General features: G+C 37.3%; 1 protein-coding gene across 11 annotated transcripts in view; it reads left to right on the forward strand.

Moving 5' to 3' along the window:
* Positions 1–22,503, forward strand: part of LOC307184113 (uncharacterized protein) — an 838,058-nt gene that overhangs the window by 657,695 nt on the left and 157,860 nt on the right. For 10 of the 11 annotated variants that reach the window (XM_079917377.1, XM_079917370.1, XM_079917375.1 and 7 more), the window contains one exon: positions 10,556–10,657. In XM_079917377.1, coding sequence (XP_079773503.1) covers positions 10,556–10,657 — 102 coding nt within the window. Of the gene's footprint in view, positions 1–10,445; positions 10,480–10,555; positions 10,658–22,503 lie in introns of those variants that run through there. The other variant, XM_079917369.1, reaches the window with a different exon arrangement.

The raw sequence follows: 22,503 nt of genomic DNA on the forward strand, positions 1-22,503 counted from the left end.
TCTGACAGCATAACCAAGCATAAATCATGATAACCATTTTGTGCAATGATATTGCAATATGGGTACCCAAATATTTATGGTGCTGTACTGGAAAAACTCACATTTATTCAAGTTTATCCAAGTAATTAACATGGAAAAAAAATCAAGTTCAATTCCACAAAGGCTGTTTACAAACTTTTTTCTTCCTCTTTTCTCATAATGCTATTATCTTAAACATGTTAATTATAGTTACTCTTTCTGTCTTTTGTATTATTACTCTCATGCATTTTAATTGTACATAATTTTTAAATACATTTTGAACAAAAAATATTCAATTCATCCATCTGTTCATCCTCTCCTGTGTTCTCTCCTCTCCTCTCCTGTGTTATACCTCCCATTTCCATGTTTCCATCTGAGATCATTGTCTTTCTGCATAAAGAACTGCTGTTAACATTTCTCTTAAGACATGCCTACTGATGACTAATTTTCTCAGGTCATGTTTCCTAAAAAATATTTTTAAGGATATTTTCCCTGGGATAGAATTCTAGGTTGAAAGTTTTGTTTGTTTGGTTTTTCTTTCAATGCTTTAAAGTTGTCACTCCATTATCTCCTCTTTCTGTTGTTATTGTTGCTTCTTTGAAGATCCGATGTCTTTTACTCAGCCTGCTTTTCTTCTTCTCTTTGGCTTTAAGCAATTTTATTACTGTGTGTCTAGTTAATTTTTTTTATCTGTTTGGGGTTCACAAACACTGAATCTTTGAGTTGATGTTTTTCTTCAATTTTGGAAAAATTATTTGTCATTATCTCTTTTAATATTGCTTCTGTCTCTTTCTCTCTTCTTTTGATACTCCAAATATACATGTATTTTAGAACTTTCCACTGTGGTCCACATGGATCTAAGGCTCATTTTTAATGTACTTTAGGTTGTGTGTGTGTGTGTGTGTGTGTGTGTGTGTTTAAGTTTATGACATTTCTTATAACCTGTCCTCTTAGTTCCTAATAACTTGTCTTTTAGTTCCTTAATCTTGTCTTCTGCCCTTTAAATCTGCTACCAAATACACCTACTGTGTTCTCTCCCCCGAAAGTCTTAAACTCTAATCATTGTCTCCTTGGCAGTAGAGACTAACACAAATTCTGCTCTATTTTCTAGCGTTTTTTTGCTTGCGCTTTTAGACTGTATCCCTATTTAGCTTCAAAATTTGGTAAATAACTTGAGAGTGAAGCAGCCCTGTGTTTGAAGCTCCTTTAATCTCCAATTTTATCACACTGTTTTCAGGTCTTCCAGAAGCTCTGCTGGTTTTTCTGCCATCAATTTTCTGTTTGATACATAACCAGTGTATTCATCTTCTTGCCTACACCAAGAATTAACACATGTACCCAGCTGCAGAATATCCCTTCTCCGGATTATTAACTCTTCCAGATCTTGCTGTTGTTTCAGCAGTTCTCAGATGCCTTTAATAGATTATTTTTGCCTTTCATTTGTTTATTCTATTCTTGGTTGGCCACAGTCACTTCATTCTACCTAGAAGCTTTTAATTTTATTTGTTTAGCTATTAAACAACAGTTTTTGTTCCCCACTTTCACTGAGAGAATAATTTTCATTCAACATTCTTGAAAAAAAAAAAGAAGTATACCTTCAGTTTATTTCTAAGCACTAGGGGATCAAAATCGTATTTCTGTTTAGAAAGTTTTATTTTTCATGGATGTATTTTCTCAATAACAAATTCTATTTCTAATTGTGAATAGACCAAATGAATTAGAAATATCTGAGAATTTTAACTTTGCTGTCAAAAATTTACTTGTTTTTACACAGGAACCTGTTTTTGTTTAATATGGCTAAAAATTGACTTAGGAGATGCATTTTTGAGACTATTATATTCAAGAATCTAGTCAATGAGACCATGACGAGATGTGACTAATTTATAACGAAAGCATACCAATCAAAACAAATTCAGCATAAACAATAACAGATTTACTATCACTCAAGATGGAATTGAGACAAAATGAGCAAACTTCTAGTAATTCTTGTTTCTGAATCAGCAGTGTGAGCTATTCCTCTTAGAACAGGCAAAAGAAATAGAATGATTCTAGGCCACCCAGAAATTTCTAGGTTAATGGATCACTGCTACAAACATTATTTTCTATCCTGGAAAGGGTAAGAGCTTGTTACCTTTGAGCCTCATGACCAGTGGAATTATATCATACCTTGTTCCAAAAAAGATTCAAAATGACTTACAGAAATAGAAACTAAAAGCGCATTTTAAAAGAGTAGAAGGTATCAGGTCAAAGAAAAAATAAAAAGAAGACAGATGAAGTTAGGTAAAGGTAATGCATGCTATACGGGTCAAAGCAAGGAAGCCATGCAGTTTTTTAATAATCATGCTTCATTCCAACAAATAACATTCAGATTTTATTCATCCCTTTCTCTTCATCCTTTAAGGTAGTGTTGAACCAATCAATGGAAGTAGGTCTAATGCTTATGGTTCATTTCCTACAGCTTGAAAAAAGAAATTTCTAAATAGATTGGGAGGTGGTCTTTAAGATTACCTCCAACTTTGTGATTCTATAATGCAGGCCAACTCTGAAGACAAGTGTAATTAACACCTACCTATGAGATGTGCTATGAAGAAGGACTTTCTGTTCCAAATAGCTTTCTTATTCTCTAAAATTTCCTGCTCAAGACATGGACTACATTAGATATGCAAACCATCTAATATTTAGTGGTTCACAAAGCCTAAATTGGGAAATAGGGGATTAAGAGAATTAAGATCCCTGCTAAATAAATATCTGTGATTTAGAAAGATAATGCTCATTACCAATTTAGCACTCATTGATTAATTTTTTTTTTTCATTGATTAATCTTAACTCACACCATCAGAAGGCTCTATGAGATGTTTCCTGACTCTACCCTACCAATTTCAATTGCTTCCATGAACCACAGACAAGCCCAGGGCAATGAGTCTTAAGTACCCAGTCATCACTTCCAACCAGTTGAGTCATCTTAATAATCTGATTAAACATTGCAATATGAACCAATATTCTGATGAAGCTATTAAAAATGTTTAGCATGCAGTCACATATGACTCTCCACCAAACTTAGTAATAGCTTCAGTATACCCTGACTCTTCAGATTCATGTGGTATATATTTTATTTATTTATTTATTTATTTTTGGCTGTGTTGGGTCTTCGTTGCTGCGCATGGGCTTTCTCTAGTTGTGGCAAGTGGGCTATTCGTTGCGGTGTGCAGGCTTCTCATTGTGGTGGCTTCTCTTGTTGCAGAGCACAGGCTCTAGGTGCACGGGCTTCAGTGGTTGTGACACATGGGCTCCATAGTTGTGGCTTGTGGGCTCTAGAGCGCAGGTTTAATAACTGTGGCACATGGGCTTACTTGCTCCACAGCATGTGGGATCTTTCCAGACCAGGAGTGGAACCCATTGTCCCCTGCACTGGCAGGCAGATTCTTAACCACTGCACCACCAGGGAATTCCCCATGTGGTATACTGTATTCAATTCTGGGCATCCTATTTTAAAAGGGTTATGATAAACTAAAGTGTAAACTGAGAAATGTGATGAGGAGAGCAAATGAACAAAAAATTGTGTCTAAAGATATTGAAAAATTTGGGAATGACAAAGATAAAAATATTTGTGAAAACAGTTGCTGTCACCAATAAGTTAAAGGATATCTTTTGGAAGACAAAATTTATTTCTTCTCTGCTCTTCCACAGGCAAATGAAAGAATAAAGTTGAATAAGTAAAAATAAAAGAAACATCCATTTCATATCCATTTAAAAACATTTTTTTAACATCTTAGAAGAAACTTGTAACAACAGAATGGGTTGTTTTATGAAGCTATGCCCTTTTTGTCATTGAAAGTATTCAAGCAGAGTTTGAATTATCCATTCTATGATTCATTCATTTAATAAATACTCATGGAGGGCTTATTATGTTCAAGGCCCTGTGCTGAGACTATGGGAGAGGTAAAGGTGAATCAGACTGAGTTTTTCCCAGATAGTGGAACTAAGACTTGAATTGAATAATTGAAAAACAAGGTAAGAAAGGAAAAGTGCAATAGGAGATGTATTAATAATGTTGTATAGGAATGCAAAGGAGGGAGGATGTTGGAAGAGTGTTGTCTCCTCTACCATCCATTCCCCACAGAGCAGCAGGAAGTCAGTTTATATGACACTTCTGATCAAAACTCTTCTACAGTTTTTCATGGCACATCCAGAGTCCTTACATTGGCTTTTAAGTTCTGCTTATGTCCCCAGCATCATAACCAATAAAAATAGAATATTTCTATCAGAATGAAAGTAGTTACCATTTATAAAGCACCGACCATGTGCCTGGAACTCTCCTGGATGTATTGAGATCATTAGCCCCTCCTTGTATGGCAAATGCTGGGTAATGTCCTCATTTTAGAGATGAGGAAATTAGGACTCAGAAGCTACCAGCAATTCACACTGCTAGTAGATAAAAGAGCTAAAACTGAAAGGCGAGAAAATTCAGTATGATTTCTATTTTAAATGTTTTGTTAAAGTGTGGCTAGACTCTTTAAAAAGTGGGAAGAAAAAAAGACTTGTGAGAAAATAAACTCCACCCTCATAGCCCTTCCACACAGAAGGACGGCGCTGAGCAGATAGCATCCCTGGCAAAGAGGTGAGCCCTGGTCAGAAAGAGACTCTTTCTCCTCTATGAGCCTCCCCTAAAACATAAAGATGTGTGAGTGCAGAATTGAGATTATTCATGAAGGAAAGCGGAGGTGGAAAGGAATCTACCGAAAGACATCGGCTTAAAGGTCCCGAATACATGTAACCTGAATCCAATTGAGTCACAATACCATGTTTCTGCCAACGTCATTGGGACCCAGTACCAATACACAACACAAGCTGAATTCTCTTTGAGGGATTTATTTTTTTTCTATTTCAAAAAAAAAAAAAAAAGATTAATCAAGATATACAAGCCACAGCCTGTCAGGAAGGGAAGAGAGCAAAATGTTAGATATCCTTGGAGAAAATACATTAAATAGACAAAACTTCCCTCAGATACAAAATACACCAAAAAAATCTTTTAAAACAACGATGATAATATTTAGTCAAAGTAAAATATGGCCACAAATGATCATTTATGGTAGATTTACTTCTGCAAAGAATATTTTTATCATTTTATAACCTATTTAATAGTGGATCATAAAAATCTTAAGGATCTTAAAAATCTTGGTTCTTTTCCATGTTATTCCATAGCATAACTTTTTATTTCTTCCTCAGTGAGTTGGGGCTTTTTCCTGTATATTTTTCTGGGATCTTCTCCTGAACCCACCCTCCCACATATGCTAATTTAGGTTGTGTCTTATGTTTTCTAAACATCAAATTAATCCTGAAAATTTTATTTCTGGAAATGGTAAGGATAGAGCCCCAAGAGTACTGTCAGAGATGGGGCTGGCTTTCACCAGCCCACATACCACCAGAAAAGGATTCCCATGTAAAGACGATCCTAATGTGCTAGTTGGGAGTGCCTGTTGAGTCTCCCTCTAACTTTCTACCATTTTTACAATTTTATCAGAGCACACAAGAAATATTTCATCATATTTGTGCCTTACTTTGTATTGCTTTGTCTCCCAAATAAATTAAAATGTGTGGCTTAGCATAAAAAATACTGTTTTAAGGAAGAGAGACGTGAATTTTAGTCTCAGTGCCTTAAGAATGTTTCTGATGAGACCCCTCCAGTCGCCTCAGGGATTCTAAACTTTTTTTCCTCAACCTTCACTTGAAAGACAATTTGAGATACAATCCTCAAACTGTTCTTTGGACACAGGCAGGATATAAATTATAAATGAATTCAAAATAAATAACTGATGAAAAATAAACTGTACTCAGAAAAAATTATAAAAGGGGATTCTAGAGCAATAACTTAGACTTTGCTGATTGGTAAGGAAAACTGAAAAAGCAATGGACTATTCTATTTTGTATGTAATCTTTAATTCTATGTGGGAAAAAAACTAAAAATAAAAAAGCCCTAACATAAATATTCTGGGTCAGCTTGGAAGGACCACACTTCAGTAGACAGAATTATGTCAGACTATTGTAGATTGATTAGCTAACTCTTTAGAACAATCCAGTCCCCTTTACTCAACCTTGGAGTTTCTCACACTTGCCTGATCATAACAATTACTTTAGCTTCTTTGGGGATTCTGCTTTGGTGGATCTGGGCTGAGACTCAGAGATCTATATTTTTAAGAGGCCGTCCTGGGAAATATTTAGGATCAGGCTGGTTTGAGCAAACCTGCTTTACAGTGCAAGAACCAGTGATCTTCCAATGTTAATTTGATTCCTGAGATTCTTTGTAAGTAAAAAAAAAAAAAAAAATTCTCTTCAGCTGTCACAAGAATTCTGGTCTGTTTGATAATATTTCAGTGGGAAAAAAAATCTTGGTAAATCATTTTTAGCTTCATTTGTGTAAATGAGCACCACCACCCACCCATTTCACCTCCCTCTAGCTAAGTGCCCTGCGTAAACCGAGAAAACTGTTCCTGAAACTACAACCACGTCAGACTAGAAGTGACCCTACCAAGAAAATCGCTTTTTGGGTTTGATCTGAAATAGTTTACTGACTTCTACCTTTGCATTTAAATAGCTCAGTTTTTTTTAATATAAAAACTGAACAGCAGTTAAGGAGTACTTTAATGTAAATGCATTTTCCATGTGCAGTCTCCCTAGACCAGAAGGATGAAAAGGTGGATGGCGTGGGAAGTCTCCCTGAGGTCGCTTCCCAAAACTCAGCAAGACAGCTTCACCCTCTTCTGCATCATTCTGCACCCTCGCATCTACTTTCCCACAAAAGATTCTTTTGCTGTTCTTCAGCTTTCTATTCTTTCTAAGCTTCCTCTACCTATTTACAAAGCTCCTTTTCAGGGAGTTTTAGCCATTTGTCCTCCAAACATGTTGTCCCTTTACAATGTTGCTCTGTTCCTCTCTGACACTGCCCCTACCCTATGTTCTGCCATGTTAAAGTGACTCCTAACAAGTATTGTAAGGAGTAGATAAGCACCAAATACTATCAGAGGGAGTATTATCATACTTTGTATTTGAAATCATAAAATCTTATCTTTGCTTTCTCACAAGAGCACCATTATCTCCATTTTCCACATGGGGAAACATACTCAGAAAGATCAAGTGACTGGCCTCCTTCAAATCAGTAGCAAGCCTGGAACTGGTACTTACTTCTTGTGTTCTCTAGTTAGCCCATGTGCCTGTCATTAAAATATCATTTCATTCAAGAATTATTTACTCTTTCTTCCAGGTCGTTAATAAAGCCATTAAACAAAACCAGACCTCACACTGACCCTATAGTCAACACATTGCCCTGAGTCATTAGGACTTGTCCTCCAGCCAGTTCTCAGTCCATGTGACAGAGCACTTTGCAAAGCCAATGCTAATTAGGTTGGCAAACAAGATTTATTGAGATACTGTATCAAATGCATTACAAAAATATATGTGTGTTAAGGTACATTCATTGTGCTCACTAAGTTTTTAATTCTATTGAAAACGCTATCAAGACGTCTGGCCCTATTTGTTTTTATAAATCTGTTCTTTTACAGCAGAGCTCTTCTAGCTCTTTTGATTCCATTATCCTCTCTCTCAGTGTTTCAGTCTTAACAGTGGTTCTGTTATTTTTTAAAAGGATTGATTTCACAATGGGAATTCGAGTACAGATTCCTTATTCCAAGGTCATTATTAATAAAATTAACAATAATTAACCCCATAAAAGAGAATGGTGGGCATCTTAGTAAGTGTCTTGGGACCAGAATGCGGATTTCTGATTTCCAGATCTCCTCCCTAGCACTAAACAGCGTGGTTTCAGGGCCAAAACTGACTGAGAAAGAGCTCAGAGAACTCTTGGAACTGTGTCCTCCAAATGGAGCAGCTCCCATTCACGTCTGATATTTAGACTTGTTTTTCTATGGTTTCCATTCCATTATGTTTAATTTTTTGTCCTAGAATTCCTTTTACTTAACTACTACATACAAATCTTTGTTGATATACTGTAAACTTTACCTACACATTTTTTACGTGTTTAAGCCATTTATTTTATAGAATTCTTCTGTCTTTTAGTGAAAATTTGAAATGTCATAAAAGGCAAGGAAATTCCATTTAAACCAAAGTCAAAGTGGTCTCCTGATGACTGCCCTAAAGCATATTTTATATGAATGGAAATTGGGTCAGCTAGGAATTAAATTAACAACCACCATATTTCCATAACCACAATTGCATAACCTTATGTCCAAGATATTCGCAGCTGAGGACTTTACCACTGACTTGCCAAAATTGCTATGCACATACAGTTTTTGGCCTGCTTTAGAAAAGGTCCCTTCTGGGCGGGCTTTTTATTTTTACTATTGGTCTGAGCCATTTCACCAGGACGATACGCTGTACATATGTTCTAAGTAACACGAGTTTTAAAATTGCAATAGCCATCAACTAAATGGTCATGCTGGAAAACAGTAGGTAATATAAAATTGGGGTATCACGTATAAAGCTCTCTGCTAATCAGTGGAACTCCTCATTGGAGTGAGAGCAATGACATATCTAGCATTTTGATTTTTTAATTAGAAGTATAATAAATGATATTATAAAGTGTTTGAAATCTGCATGGAAGAGAAACAAACTACACTTCAGCATTAAGTAAGGAGACCTTATACATAAAGGGATCCCACAACTTTAACTATATATTCAGAAACATATACATAGGAATCATTTTATATGTGAAATTCTATGAACTCATTTCTTTATATTGCAAGCATAGCAGCAATTATGAATGCATGTTCAGTAGTATCAATTAATATTAAATTATATTTACATGCAAGAAAAATGCATGATTCAGATTTGAAGAGTTGCTTGGGGGGTCCTGTTCTGATGAGTTTGCCTTTATGCCTCAAGGACATTCTACACAGGCAAGTTTACAGTTGTCCTAGACTGAAAAAGACCAGGGTGCTTTATTATTAACAACAAACGTGTGTGTTCCTTTTAGGATATCAGCTGCTACAGGAACAAAGTTGCAAACTGTTTTCTGGGGTTACTCCTATGTGGCAATAAAATAGCTTTCTCTAAACTGATTCTTATGAGTTTGTATTATGCCATCATTTTTATTGTGTTGAAATATACAAATTAAAAATTCACATAACTATTTTAAATGCAAACATAGTAATTTCATAGATATTGATAATATCAAGACTTGATTTGGAATATAATTTACATACTTAAGTAACATGGTTTCACATTGATTAATTTTTGTTTACAAGTTTCATAAGGGTACAATATGGAAAGTGACTACATTTCATGTGTTATGAGTAGAACTATCTTATGAAAAAGTAAGTCCTAATATTTTTGAGCATTTCTTAGGTTTTGCTCAGTGCTAAGTACATTACATACATATCTTGTATCATTTCATCCCCACAACAAATCTCTGAAGCGCTCTATTATTATCCCGGTTTCACAGATGAGGACTGTGAGGCACAGAGATATTAATTTGTCCAAAGTACCAGCCAGAAAGCAGGATCTTAATACAAGCAGTCCTACGCAGAACTCCTCCCTGAAATTCATGCTACCAGAAGATAATGTAGGTCAGTAGGTTAGTGGTTCTCAGACTTGGGCAAGGGTCAGCGTTACTAGGAGGGCTCATTAAAACACAGATTGCTGGGCCTCACCATTGGAGTTTCTGAGACAGTAAGTCTGGTCTGAGACCTGAGAATTTGCATTTCTAACAATTTCCCAGGTAATGTGTTGCTGCTGGCCTGAGGCCCACACTTTTAGAACCACAGATGTGATTCTGGAAGTCAGGAAAATTGAGATATATATGGTGGAGATTACAGGAACTAGAGATGCTACCGTGTGACTGAAGAGAGAAAAGGGGGGCAATGGGACACTAAGAGAGCAAAGCAAAATGTTCAGGTAGAGGGAGTCTGGGGAAGAGGAAAGCCAACTTGGGGTTTGTGCCAACTTGCAAGTCTGCGGTCAGGAGGAGAGGGCAGGTAGAAAATCCTACTAGGAAATAGAGGCCAAACCCAAGGAGGAAACTTTAAAAAGGAACATTGAAAGAACCACAGTAATGTCTGCTTAAAATCTCAACCCTGGGAAAATATTTGACTTTCCTAAAGTATAATGATAGAGCAAACAGCAGAAAATAGTGGCAAAGGCATCAATCTAAGAGGCAGGAAGTGACACTCAGCCCTAAGCTGCTGGATCCTGTGGCCGTCACTTGCCCTCTCTGAGCTCAGTCTTCTGGATCTTCATCTTGTTTATTCTGGTTCATCTCTAAAGCCCATTCTTGCTTTAATGGTCTAAGTTTAAATTGAGAGGGGTAGTGGGTTATGACTTTCCAATATATTTGCTTTACAAATCTACTTCTCTCTTTCATCTATGTTGCTTATAAATTGATCATCCCATTGCCCAGTCTGAGTTAGAACAGAGATCTGTGAACTTATTAATGATTTCTTACTCAAAGAGGTGATGTTTACATTTGTCTCTGGTTTTGGTTTGAGTCTTTAATAGCACCTCTGTTAAATTGCGATTTATTTTTTAGCAGCCAGAAAAGAAAGGATCACCTAATGTTTGATGCTTCTTGGGCCTGCCTTCTATGTGGAAGTCTGGGAAAGCCGTCAATATGGTCAATGGGAGAAGTGAGGTGAGTCAAGCTTGTTTTCTTTGTTGTAATTGATGGAGGCCACTTGGGGGCATGTTTCATTTGCTCTCAAATTAAGATGGCATGCCATGTCTCCTACTCACCCAATTCTTTGTATTAAAGAGCCAAAACACTTTTTTAGATCAATAGGAGAGGGAGTTGAGTTTATTTCCATGTCTGGGTCTCGGAAGACTTTAGGAGAGGGATGTCTCAGCCAAGGGACCTGCAGAGGAGCATTGGGGTGCTCACATTCCTCTTGATGTCACTCCCGTAGGTGTCCTCTTCTCACCTAGGGTGAGGCCAGTAATCCTTCAGTTTCTATTTCTGTGCTATTTTTAACAAAACCCCAAAAGTGTGTGACAGTGGGGCTTGAGCCTGCCGTTGAGTTTCTCAACCAGAGCCTCCTGTTTCCAGCTCTATGTGGAATTTCTAGTATACAGTTAGTCAGACTGAAGATAATCATGATGGTGATTTTGTAGGACATACTTTTTGTAGGACAGGGAATTTATAGTACTTTCCATTTTTTGAGTATAAAAACTATGATCCAAGAGACAGAAAGTGGCTTACTCTAGGTCATCCAGAGAGATGGCAGTAGAAGCAAAACTAGAACCTGGATCACTTGTCTTTCATCCAGGAGATCCACTTCTCTCTCAGACTTTGCTACCAGCAAAGGTTTTCCTGTCATACTATTTCCCACTTGCACACACACTCACACGTGCATTTGCACACTTTCACATACTCATACTCATTACTGATACACTCTCAGGAACACCAGAACACCCTCATCCCAATGTGGCCTGCTGCTGAAGGCCCAACTCATCTACTCAGATTCCTTTCACTGGATCAAAGTGATCCATATAGGATTTGAAATCTGAGGTCAACACCTAGCCAAGGGTTTGGACCAGGACTTGGCCTGCATGGAAGTTTCCTGGGGAGGCTCTGACTCTGGTTTTTCTAGTGCTAGGTTAAGTGGCAGACAGTGGGAAACAAACTTTCACGAGAAAGTGGCCAGAAAAGGCAGGATTCTGAGATCAAGTGGTCAGAAGGGAGTTGGTGTCCAGGAACCAATGACAACAAAAGTGAATTTTAAAGACAAGAGTCCAGTAATTGAACAGTTCCACATTCCAGGAACCAAGTCCAGGTACCTAACAGTGAGGTGGGCAAAGGAAGTGGCTGGTTTTGAGGTTTCTCTGGTATCAGAGGATGACGGGGGCGAGGGCATTGTCCCACAGTTCGTCGCTAACCATGAGGGAAGACGGTTTGGTTGTAGCTGGATTTTACTGGCCTTTTAACCAGGTGACCCTCTGCCCTATCTTCTGTGCCAGCTTGTGACACCTAGGGTCTTCACCTCTTCCTTAGACAAAGGAAGCAAATGTGACTGTAGCTGGGTTATACAGTGGCAAAACTTAAGGAGCACTAAGATGTTACAATTGATTCCTTTGTGGCAATAACTATAGGTCCCCCTCTCCCCCAGTTGGCAGTCTGATAAGTGTCGCCCAGGTAAGATGGGGTTTCCTGAAGGTGCCCTGAATTCTCCTGGGCAAACAGTGAAGCCTCTCAGGAAAGCACCTGACATCTGGTATGACAACAATCTAGACTATGTTCTCACAACCTCCCAGAAGCTGAATGTCAGGTTTATCCAGACTTGGATCATGATGATCACTGTACATGGCTTTTAATTAATCAACAAATTAGTCAACAATATGCAGATAGGTAAGATAATTATGTGGCATATCTACCACCTTCTCTTTATGTAGTCTGTTTTATGTCTAGGTAAAGTGGGTGGCCACAGGCCAGGTGAGATTTAAGCAGTACAGGGCAAGAAAGGACAGTGCTTCAACTGTAAATTCCACCTACTGTCAGGACACAAACATGATCTACTATATCCAAGGGTGTAACTATTCCTTTACCAATAATAAAGCCAGGAGCTTTTCACCCTACTAAGAATGTATTTACATTTCATCTTGCAATACACTTTCCTAAAAACATTTTTACTAAGAGGCTACAAAAAGGCAAAAACAGAACGGCCAGATTTCATGCCAGTCCATATGCCAGCAGTGAGTTTGCAAATGCGGAGTCCTCAAGTTGTGTCAAAAGAAGGTACAGACCTCTTAGAAATTAAAAACAAGTACCATTTCCTCGTGGAACTTGGCTTTTATTCTAAACCCACAACTGGACTAATTTGCCAATGAAGGCTTTATGTTTTAAAACTTGAAAGGGAGAAGTAGACTAAATAAGTTATATCTTAGGATTGACCTGATAGCCTAATTGTTATCGCCACACAAACCTTCACTTAAGGTTAAATTATGATATGGGTCTTCTTTGATCTTTCTACATCAGTTGGATGGTGAGTCAGTTCTCAGTGTTTACTTTGTATCATGATAATAAAAATATTGTAGCAGTTTTGTTTTACTGTTCAGACTTTCTCAAAGAAGTAATCCTAATGCCAAATAAGTAATCAAAAACACCAAAGTGCTTTACCAGTTGTTCACATATCAATCACAAGAAAAACCTATCTCTAAGAGAATTACCTCTCTACAAGTGAATAAAACAGCAATGAATTGTGGAATACTTTTTTAAATGCCATGTTAAATCTGTACAACAATCAAACATGTAATATCATGTTTTTACATAGCATTCGGTGGATATAATTTTTTTCTAGGGTTCCTGATAAGTTCTTGTTGCAACTCATATTCACTAATTTTGTTTTGTTTTGTTTTAATTTGCCAAAACATATGCTACTGACCATATAAGGCAAAACGGCCCTATGTGTAGAATCCCACATGGCAAACGCTTGCATTTCAATTAAAACCAGATCTCTTGACAGCTTTATGCATCTGAGCCCCAGCCATATGAGGGTAACTCTGTCAGCATGCCCCTCCCCACTCTTGATCAGTGTAATCACTTCTATTCTTAGCACTTATTTCTATGAAATATGCACCTTAGGTGTTGAAGGAAGGATTGCTGGCTTGTCAGAGCTGCAGCCTGCTGCGGAGTACTTTGTGTGGGCTATGAGAAGAACTTTCCTGCCTTCCTTCCCAGCTGTGCACCTCTGAGTGGGAGAAGGTGTACCCCAAGCTTATCACTCCCCTTTGTGCTCTCACACTAAACTAGGAGGGCTGAAAAGAGGCAGGCTGCGCTGAGAGATATGGAGGCCAGTTTGTTCCCGCTGAGCAAAAGAATAGCACAGAAAGGAGACCAAACAATTGTTCCTCTTACATTGCCTGGAAGAAGACAGAGGCCATTAAATGAATGAATCATTCTTTGGGAACTTCTGTACCAGGCTGATAACTGTATTTGAGTCAAAACTGAATAACTTTAGGGAGAAAAGAATCTGAAAAATGTTGGGTAGAAGACACCAGGGGAAAAAACCTTAAAATAGCAGTTCATTTTTATTTGCTTGTGATTAACTTGGAATATGGTCATTTGATGACTTCCAAGTCTGTTTAAATGGTGAAAAGGCATTTTTCCAGTATTTTCAAACCAACAAAAAATAGGTATTTATATTTCTACACTAGATTGTGGTTTAATTTAAATAGTTTTAATTTTAAAAAAACCTATTTTTTATTAAAGTCCATTGCTGCCAGAATCAATCAGAAGTAACATAAGAATAGATGTGAAGTGAGGCATCAGAATTTTCATTTGGGTTAAAAATAAAAGAATAAACAATTTTTAGTTGCAGGAACCACTGCTGACATGTTTCGTACCATCTAAAGCCTGGGAATTACATTACTACTTATCCTAACTCAAGCTTCCCATACATCTTAGAAATCATCAAGAAAAACCCCAGGGTCTCCTGGTTCTAGTTACTTCAAGGATATGGCCATTATTCATTTTGTTCATTAAAGAGCCTAAAATTAAAGAGTCTAAAATACAGTTTCTGCAACAGTCGAAAAAGGTAAAAATGCCTTCAATTTTTCTTAACTCCTACAGTTTATGTTTGAGTTCCTACATTTCAAAAGACTGTAGGAACTATTTTACTCAGCCCTAGTACAGAGGAATCAAAATATAACAGATTACTGTAATGATTATAAAAGTGTCCTTAGACTTAAATAACACTTTTTGAAGAAAAATTATTATAACTCAATTAGTTGATTGAGTTTGCCCTGGTAGCTGAAACTAAGTTTATTTTTGTTGGAATACACATAACTTTTAGAAATAGAAAGTTTCACTTGCTTTTATTATTAGATGGAATAACATACTTTGGGTTCAAGCTGTTCATTTGAAGACCACTTTTGTCTTTCTTTTTAGAGTAAAATTTTTTCCAGATACCCTGCACCTGTTTTCACAACCATGCCATAGTCAGAACATTTTCTTATGCTTAATATTAGTTGCTAAGCAGAATATATTTCAGTACACCAGATGTAAAATTGTCAATCAAGCAAACAATGCAAGTGTTTGGTAATCTGATAACACCTTAAATTAGCAGCCATTCTCTGATATCCAGCAATCAGTGCTAGGACATTTAACTTGAACAGAGTCATGCTTTTTATTGTGTGAAATAAGAGATGTGATGAAAAAAGTCTGAAATCTTAATGTTTTCCACTGCTTCATTGGGGTTCTTGTTTGAGTCTTTTAATCCCTTTATTGAGAGCATTCTGTCATGACTGGCCATGTTCACAAAGGTAAGAAAGGTTTTATCAGCAGCAGACAGGATTCCTCTCAAATACCAACAGAATAGAAATTGTTTTATAAAACACGTTTTCCCTTCATTTTACTTAAGAAAATATGAGGTCCAACCCAAGACTCTTAAATTAAAATTGTTTAGTGACTTTTGTCATTAAATTCTTTGATTTAATTTATTTACTCTTTCCAAATATAAAGCAACATGCGAAGGATGTACTACATTTGTTAACTCTGGTTTTAAGTAAGGGCTGCTTGGTAAAGTGACAGGAGGACGGGTAAGGATTTGGCAGAGATTTTTCATCCTCAGAGTCAGAATGGGAGTACATGAGCTTTTGTGAATGAGTGCTCCTTGAATACGGATTTTGAATGTGCCTTAAACAATCACTGTGTGATTAAACAGAAAGTGGGCTATAGGAAGCTATTCCCCTTACCTTGAATCTAAAGAGATACCAATCCAGAGATTATACACTGGAGCAGTACTTATTGTAATGGAGTTTGGTACTGTGTTTGTTATTACCCCTGCACTTTCCAATGGATTTCACGTGACTGTGATAAAGAAACAGTCGTCGATAGCTAAACAAAGGTGTAATCATTTGAGTTTATGTTTGAACTTCCAGTCTTCTGTACAAGTCAAACAAAGTGGTATCCAGCTGCTTACATACTCCAACCATAAAACACTGCTTTATCATCTACTTCTGTGGGTATCTTTAAATATACTATATAAACCATTGTAATATGAGAAAGTCAAGGTTTCAGTTGTATCAGAATCAGGAAATACAGGGTTAGGATTGCCAAAGCAATTGAAAGTCAGACCTCCCCCTCCTCATTATCAGCAATGTATGAAAGTGCCTTTCATTTTATAAACTCATAGTTTGTTACCGTTTGTGTTATAGTATGAACATCTGGTTATGGGTGATGTACAAGATGGTAAACCTGGGGAGAACCATTCTCCCTTAAGATTGTAGTACATTCTAATTCATCTTTTTACACTCACAACCTGCCAAAGTAATGTAAGTTTGAGACAGCTGTGAGGGTCTTTCCATTGAATGCGTCTATCCCAGTATCCAGAGTATATCATGTGGGACACAACCTCTGAGTGTAACCAAATTATTAGCCTCAGAAAGAGAAAGGCCTTTGAACATTAATGAGTATTTTTAGTAGCATTTATGGGATTATATCCTAGCACATAAGAAAGTACTCAAAGAAAAAATTTGGAAAATACAAAAAAGCATGAAAAGAAAAATAACGTTTTATATTTTGCTGAATGTCCTTCCTACACTTACAAATGCTTCTACATTGCTATTTTACAAAATAGGCATGCTATTCAAACAGTTTGTAGGCCACATCTTTCAGTTGTTCATATTTTTAACCATTTTTTCACCACAATGAATATTTTTTAATAACATGATTGTTTAAGGCTACAGAGTCCATTTTATGGATATAAAATCATCTGCTTAACTACTCTCCTATTTTTGGACTTTCAAAAAATATACTATTACAGATAAGGCTACCTTGTACCAACTTTAATTCTTTTAGAATTTTTTTTTAAAAATAGACTTTTACGTGTTTGGCAAGCACCTTTATTTTTATACATTTATTTATTTTTATTTTTGACTGCATCGGGTCTTCGTTGCTGCACGCAGGCTTTCTCTAGTTGCAGTGAGTGGGACTACTCTTCGTTGCGTGTGCGGGCTTCTCATCGTGGTGGCTTCTCTTCTTGCCAGAGCATGGGCTCTAGATGTGGGCTCAGTAATTGTGGCGCACGGGCTTAGTTGCTCCGTGGCATGTGGGATCTTCCCGGACCAGGGCTCGAACCCGTGTCCCCTGCATTGGCAGGTGGATTCCTAACCACTGCGCCACCAGGGAAGTCCCGCAAGCACATTTTTAAGGTTTTTGATGGCCATTTTCATATTGTCTTTCAGAAAGTCTAGTCTTTACCAATTTATATTCCCAGTTCAATATTCCTTTAAGTGGAACTGTTTATGGAAACTTTCATGCTCATATTTTACTTAAGAAACATTTTCAATACATTGAACAGTTGTGTCTAGTCCATATTGTAAATATAAACAACAAAAATAATGAAAACAACATCTAGATTTAACCTTCTATCCTTGCACTGAATAAGAGCAAACTGTTGAAGTTACAGTTTAAGAATGTACTTACTTCCTCCATGTTGATATGATTTAATCTCTGCCTTAATATCCTGACTTTTATGCACTCAGGAAAAATTCCCTTGAATTTGTAAAGGTTTTATTGCTGCTGCGTCATTTCTCATTTTCTACACTGAGGGCAACATATGAAGGAGACCTCTTTCTTCTTCAAGCTACCTAAGCCAGTAGAATTGAGCCAAAAGTAGATAATCTGACAAAACTGTCCAATGCTCAGCTGGCACGTGGTTGTACACACACAGAAGTGAAGCAGGCAGGTGAGTTTTCGCTTTGATCGTGGGTGTGCCTTCTCCACCCTGCATATCCACCAGTCAGTCTGTAAGTGCTGTGAGGGGGCTGTGGTCTTCATGATGGCCCCTTTCTCTCTCTCTCTCCCCCTCCCTTCTACCCTCCTTCCTTCACTTCCATTCTCCTTCTCTCTGTCTCTTTTATGAGGAAAGAGTCGAAAAAGGAGTGCAATCAATGAGGAAACACTCCAGTGATGGTAGATGACAAGCAGCTGCTGCCTGGTGCCCAAAAATGCACAGATCAGGCCCAGCCTTGTTTTGCTCATGAAGTAGGATGGATCACAGCCTTGGGCATAAACTTTGGGATAATGTTTCTTTTTTTTAACTTTTGAATCTCTGGGTAAGTGAACAGATAGGGAGAAAAACTTGGTCGTATAGGGGTACAGGCGGGCTGAGTATATTCATTCACCAGCACATTCATGCCTCTAGGCATATTTGTGGAGTTACCTTAAACCTATCAGACATGAGGTAAAATGATAGCTAAATGGTCACGTATAGAAAACATACAAAATATAGTACAATATTTGAGATTTTTTATGACCACAATCTCATTATCTTATTGGAGGCACATACAGCATTTGCTCTCTTTGGAACAGAATAACTGAGACAGGTAGTTTATAAAACCTAAATCTTCAATCTTTAAACCAATGATCCATATTTCTGGTTGATCACTTTCTCAATGTATTGAGAAATCCCTATACATTTCTTTCTGAAAAATAGTATTTTATTTCCCTTTGTCTTACATTTCAGCCAAGTTCCCACATTCTTCCCTTTTTATTAAATGTGGAGAGATTCCAATTCACCTGGTAAAGAAGGCAGATTTTCAAGTATGTAGCAATTGTTTGTCTAACCACAATTTAATAGAGTAAATAATGTTATTGGGGTTTTTTTTGTGGTTTTTCATTTTTTGGGGTTTTTTTTGCAGCAGCATTTTAACCCTTAGAGTCTGTGGGTCTTGAATTGGTGGCTGTTGTTATTTTTGAACTCCAAAGATCTATGCACGTGCCCACACACACACACACACACACACCATACACACAAAAAAAACGACATGGGAGAATTAAGAAGAGCTCCTATTTGAAAGGAAAAGCTATGATTGGTCTGTGAATATTCTAACTCAAGAAAGCCAAATCAATCAAAAGCCAGCAGTTTTCTCAGGCTCCATTTCTCTTCCTGACAGTTTAGTCACAGGAAAGCAAACACACACACATACCCGTGCACCTGGGAATCCCAGGAACTCCATAGCCTGAAGCATCATTCCCCAGTGTATGAAATGAAAAGAGGTCACATTGGAACTCTGCACACTCACACCATGTATTTTAGTTTCATTGTTCTGGAGGTGGTGGTGATTGGTTTCTTTTGACCCCCAAGTGCAGAGTCAAGTTAATCATATTCAGTTCAGAGCTCTTGATCACCAGTGATCTGAAGAAGGCCCCTTGCATTTGTGTCTTTATTCCCTTTTGGCCCCACTTTTTCTCCTCCATTACAAGAAGCCATTCTAATGGGTTTAATACCTATCTTTCATGTATAAGGATGATATATAAGACATTTGATAGGTTTGTGGTATCATTCTATTAAATTTTTAAAACATCTATTTCTTTCAGCTTTGAAATGTTTCAAAGTGCATCTTGTGCTCCCACCTTTATTTAAAAAAAGCCTCTTCCTCCAATACTATCACTGTTAGAAACAAATTAATCCCCCTGGGTGACTTCTCTGCCTGTCCTAGTCTACCTGCTACCCACCCAGAACGAGGACCAAAGTTTTTTGCTCTAGTTTACCTTCCAGCTCTCTCATCTTTCAGGACTTTACCAAAATATAATAAAAATTACACAGATTATTTGCAGGAATACTAGTGCATGAATAGAGCTGGGAAGCTTCAAACAGACTTTTCTTAATAAACCATATTTGTCATGACTTTTTTTTTTTTTTTTTTTGGTTCATGCCTCCTGGGAACTTACAATCTTTTTTTTTTCTTTTTTTACATATTTATTGGAGTATAATTGCTTTACAATGGTGTGTTAGTTTCTGCTTTATAACAAAGTGAATCAGTTATACATATACATATGTTCCCATATCTCTTCCCTCTTGCATCTCCCTCCCTCCCACCCTCCCTATCCCACAACTCCAGGCGGTCACAAAGCACCGAGCTGATCTCCCTGTGCTATGCGGCTGCTTCCCACTAGCTATCTACCTTATGTTTGGTAGTGTATACATGTCCATGCCTCTCTGTTGCTTTGTCACAGCTTACCCTCTCCCTCCCCGTATCTTCAAGTCCATTCTCTAGTAGGTCTGTGTCTTTATTCCTGTCTTACCCCTAGGTTCTTCATGACATTTTTTTTTCTTAAATTCAATATATATGTGTTAGCATACGGTATTTGTCTCTCTTTCTGACTTACTTCACTCTGTATGACAGACTCTAGGTCTATCCACCTCATTACAAATAGCTCAATTTCGTTTCTTTTAATGGCTGAGGAATATTCCATTGTATATATGTGCCACATCTTCTTTATCCATTCATCCGATGATGGACACTTAGGTTGTTTCCATCTCTGGGCTATTGTAAATAGAGCTGCAATGAACATTTTGGTACATGACTCTTTTTGCATTATAGTTTTCTCAGGACATATGCCCAGTAGAGGGATTGCTGGGTCGTATGGTAGTTCTATTTGTAGTTTTTTAAGGAACCTCCGTACTGTTCTCCATAGTGGCTGTACCAATTCACATTCCCACCAGCAGTGCAAGAATGTTCCCTTTTCTCCACACCATTTCCAGCATTTATTGTTTCTAGATTTTTTGATGATGGCCATTCTGACTGGTGTGAGGTGATATCTCATTGTAGTTTTGATTTGCATTTCTCTAATGATTAATGATGTTGAGCATTCTTTCCTGTGCTTGTTGGCACTCTGTATATCTTCTTTGGAGAAATGTCTATTTAGGTCTTCTGCCCATTTTTGGATTGGGTTGTTTGTTTTTTTGTTACTGAGCTGCATGAGCTGCTTATACATTTTGGAGATTAATCCTTTGTCAGTTGCTTCATTTGCAAATATTTTCTCCCATTCTGAGGGTTGTCCTTTGGTCTTGTTTATGGTTTCCTTTGCTGTGCAAAAGCTTTTAAGTTTCATTAGGTCCCATTTGTTTATTTTTGTTTTTATTTCCATTTCTCTAGGAGGTGGGTCAAAAAGGATCTTGCTGTGATTTATTCATAGAGTGTTCTGCCTATGTTTTCCTCTAAGAGTTTGATAGTTTCTGGCCTTACATTTAGGTCTTTAATCCATTTTGAGCTTATTTTTGTGTATGGTGTTAGGGACTGATCTAATCTCATACTTTTAAATGTACGTGTCCAGTTTTCCCAGCACCACTTATTGAAGAGCCTGTCCTTTCTCCACTGTACAGTCCTGCCTCCTTTATCAAAGATAAGGTGACCATATGTGCATGGGTTTATCTCTGGGCTTTCTATCCTGTTCCATTGATCTCTCTTTCTGTTTTTGTGCCAGTACCATACTGTCTTGATTACTGTAGCTTTGTAGTATAGTCTGAAGTCAGGGAGCCAGATTCCGCCAGCTCTGTTTTCGTTCTCAAGATTGCTTTGGCTATTCGGGGTCTTTTGTGTTTCCATACAGATTGTGAAATTTTTTGTTCTAGTTCTGTGAAAAATGCCAGTGGTAGTTTGATAGGGATTGCATTGAATCTGTAGATTGCTTTGGGTAATAGAGTCATTTTCACAATGTTGATTCTTCCAATCCAAGAACATGGTATATCTCTCCATCTATTTGTATCATCTTTAATTTCTTTCATCAGTGTCTTATAATTTTCTGTATACAGGTCTTTTGTCTCCTTACGTAGGTTTATTCCTAGATATTTTATTCTTTTTGTTGCAGTGGTAAATGGGAGTGTTTTCTTGATTTCACTTTCAGATTTTTAATCATTAGTGTATAGGAATGCCAGAGTTTTCTGTGCATCAGTTTTGTACCCTGTACTTTACCACATTCATTGATTAGCTCTAGTAGTTTTCTGGTAGCATCTTTAGGATTCTCTATGTATAGTATCATGTCATCTGCAAACAGTGACAGCTTTACTTCTTTTCCAATATGGATTCCTTTTATTTCTTTTTCTTCTCTGATTGCTGTGGCTAAAACTTCTAAAACTATGTTGAATAAGAGTAGTGAGAGTGGGCAACCTTGTCTTGTTCCTGATATTAGTGAAAATGCTTTCAGTTTTTCACCATTGAGGACGATGTTGGCTGTGGGTTTGTCATATATGGCCTTTATTATATTGAGGAAAGTTCCCTCTATGCCTACTTTCTGGAGGGTGTTTATCATAAATGGGTGTTGAATTTTGTCGAAAGCTTTCTCTGCATCTATTGAGATGATCATATGGTTTTTCTCCTTCAATTTGTTAATATGGTTTACCACGTTGATTGATTTGCGTATATTGAAGAATCCTTGCATTTCTGGAATAAACCCCACTTGATCATGGTGTATGATCCTTTTAATGTGCTGTTGAATTCTGTTTGCTAGTATTTTGTTGAGGATTTTTGCATCTATGTTCATCAGTGATATCGGCCTGTAGTTTTCTTTCTGTGTGACATCCTTCTCTGGTTTTGGTATCAAGGTGATGGTGGCCTCATAGAATGAGTTTGGGAGTGTTCCTCCCTCTGCTGTATTTTGGAAGAGTTAGAGAAGGATAGGTGTTAGCTCTTCTCTAAATGTTTGATAGAATTCGCCTGTGAAGCCATCTGGTCCTGGGCTTTTGTTTGTTGGAAGATTTT

This window comes from Stenella coeruleoalba, assembly GCF_951394435.1.
Source record: "Stenella coeruleoalba genome assembly, chromosome: 3".
Lineage (NCBI taxonomy): Eukaryota > Metazoa > Chordata > Mammalia > Artiodactyla > Delphinidae > Stenella > Stenella coeruleoalba.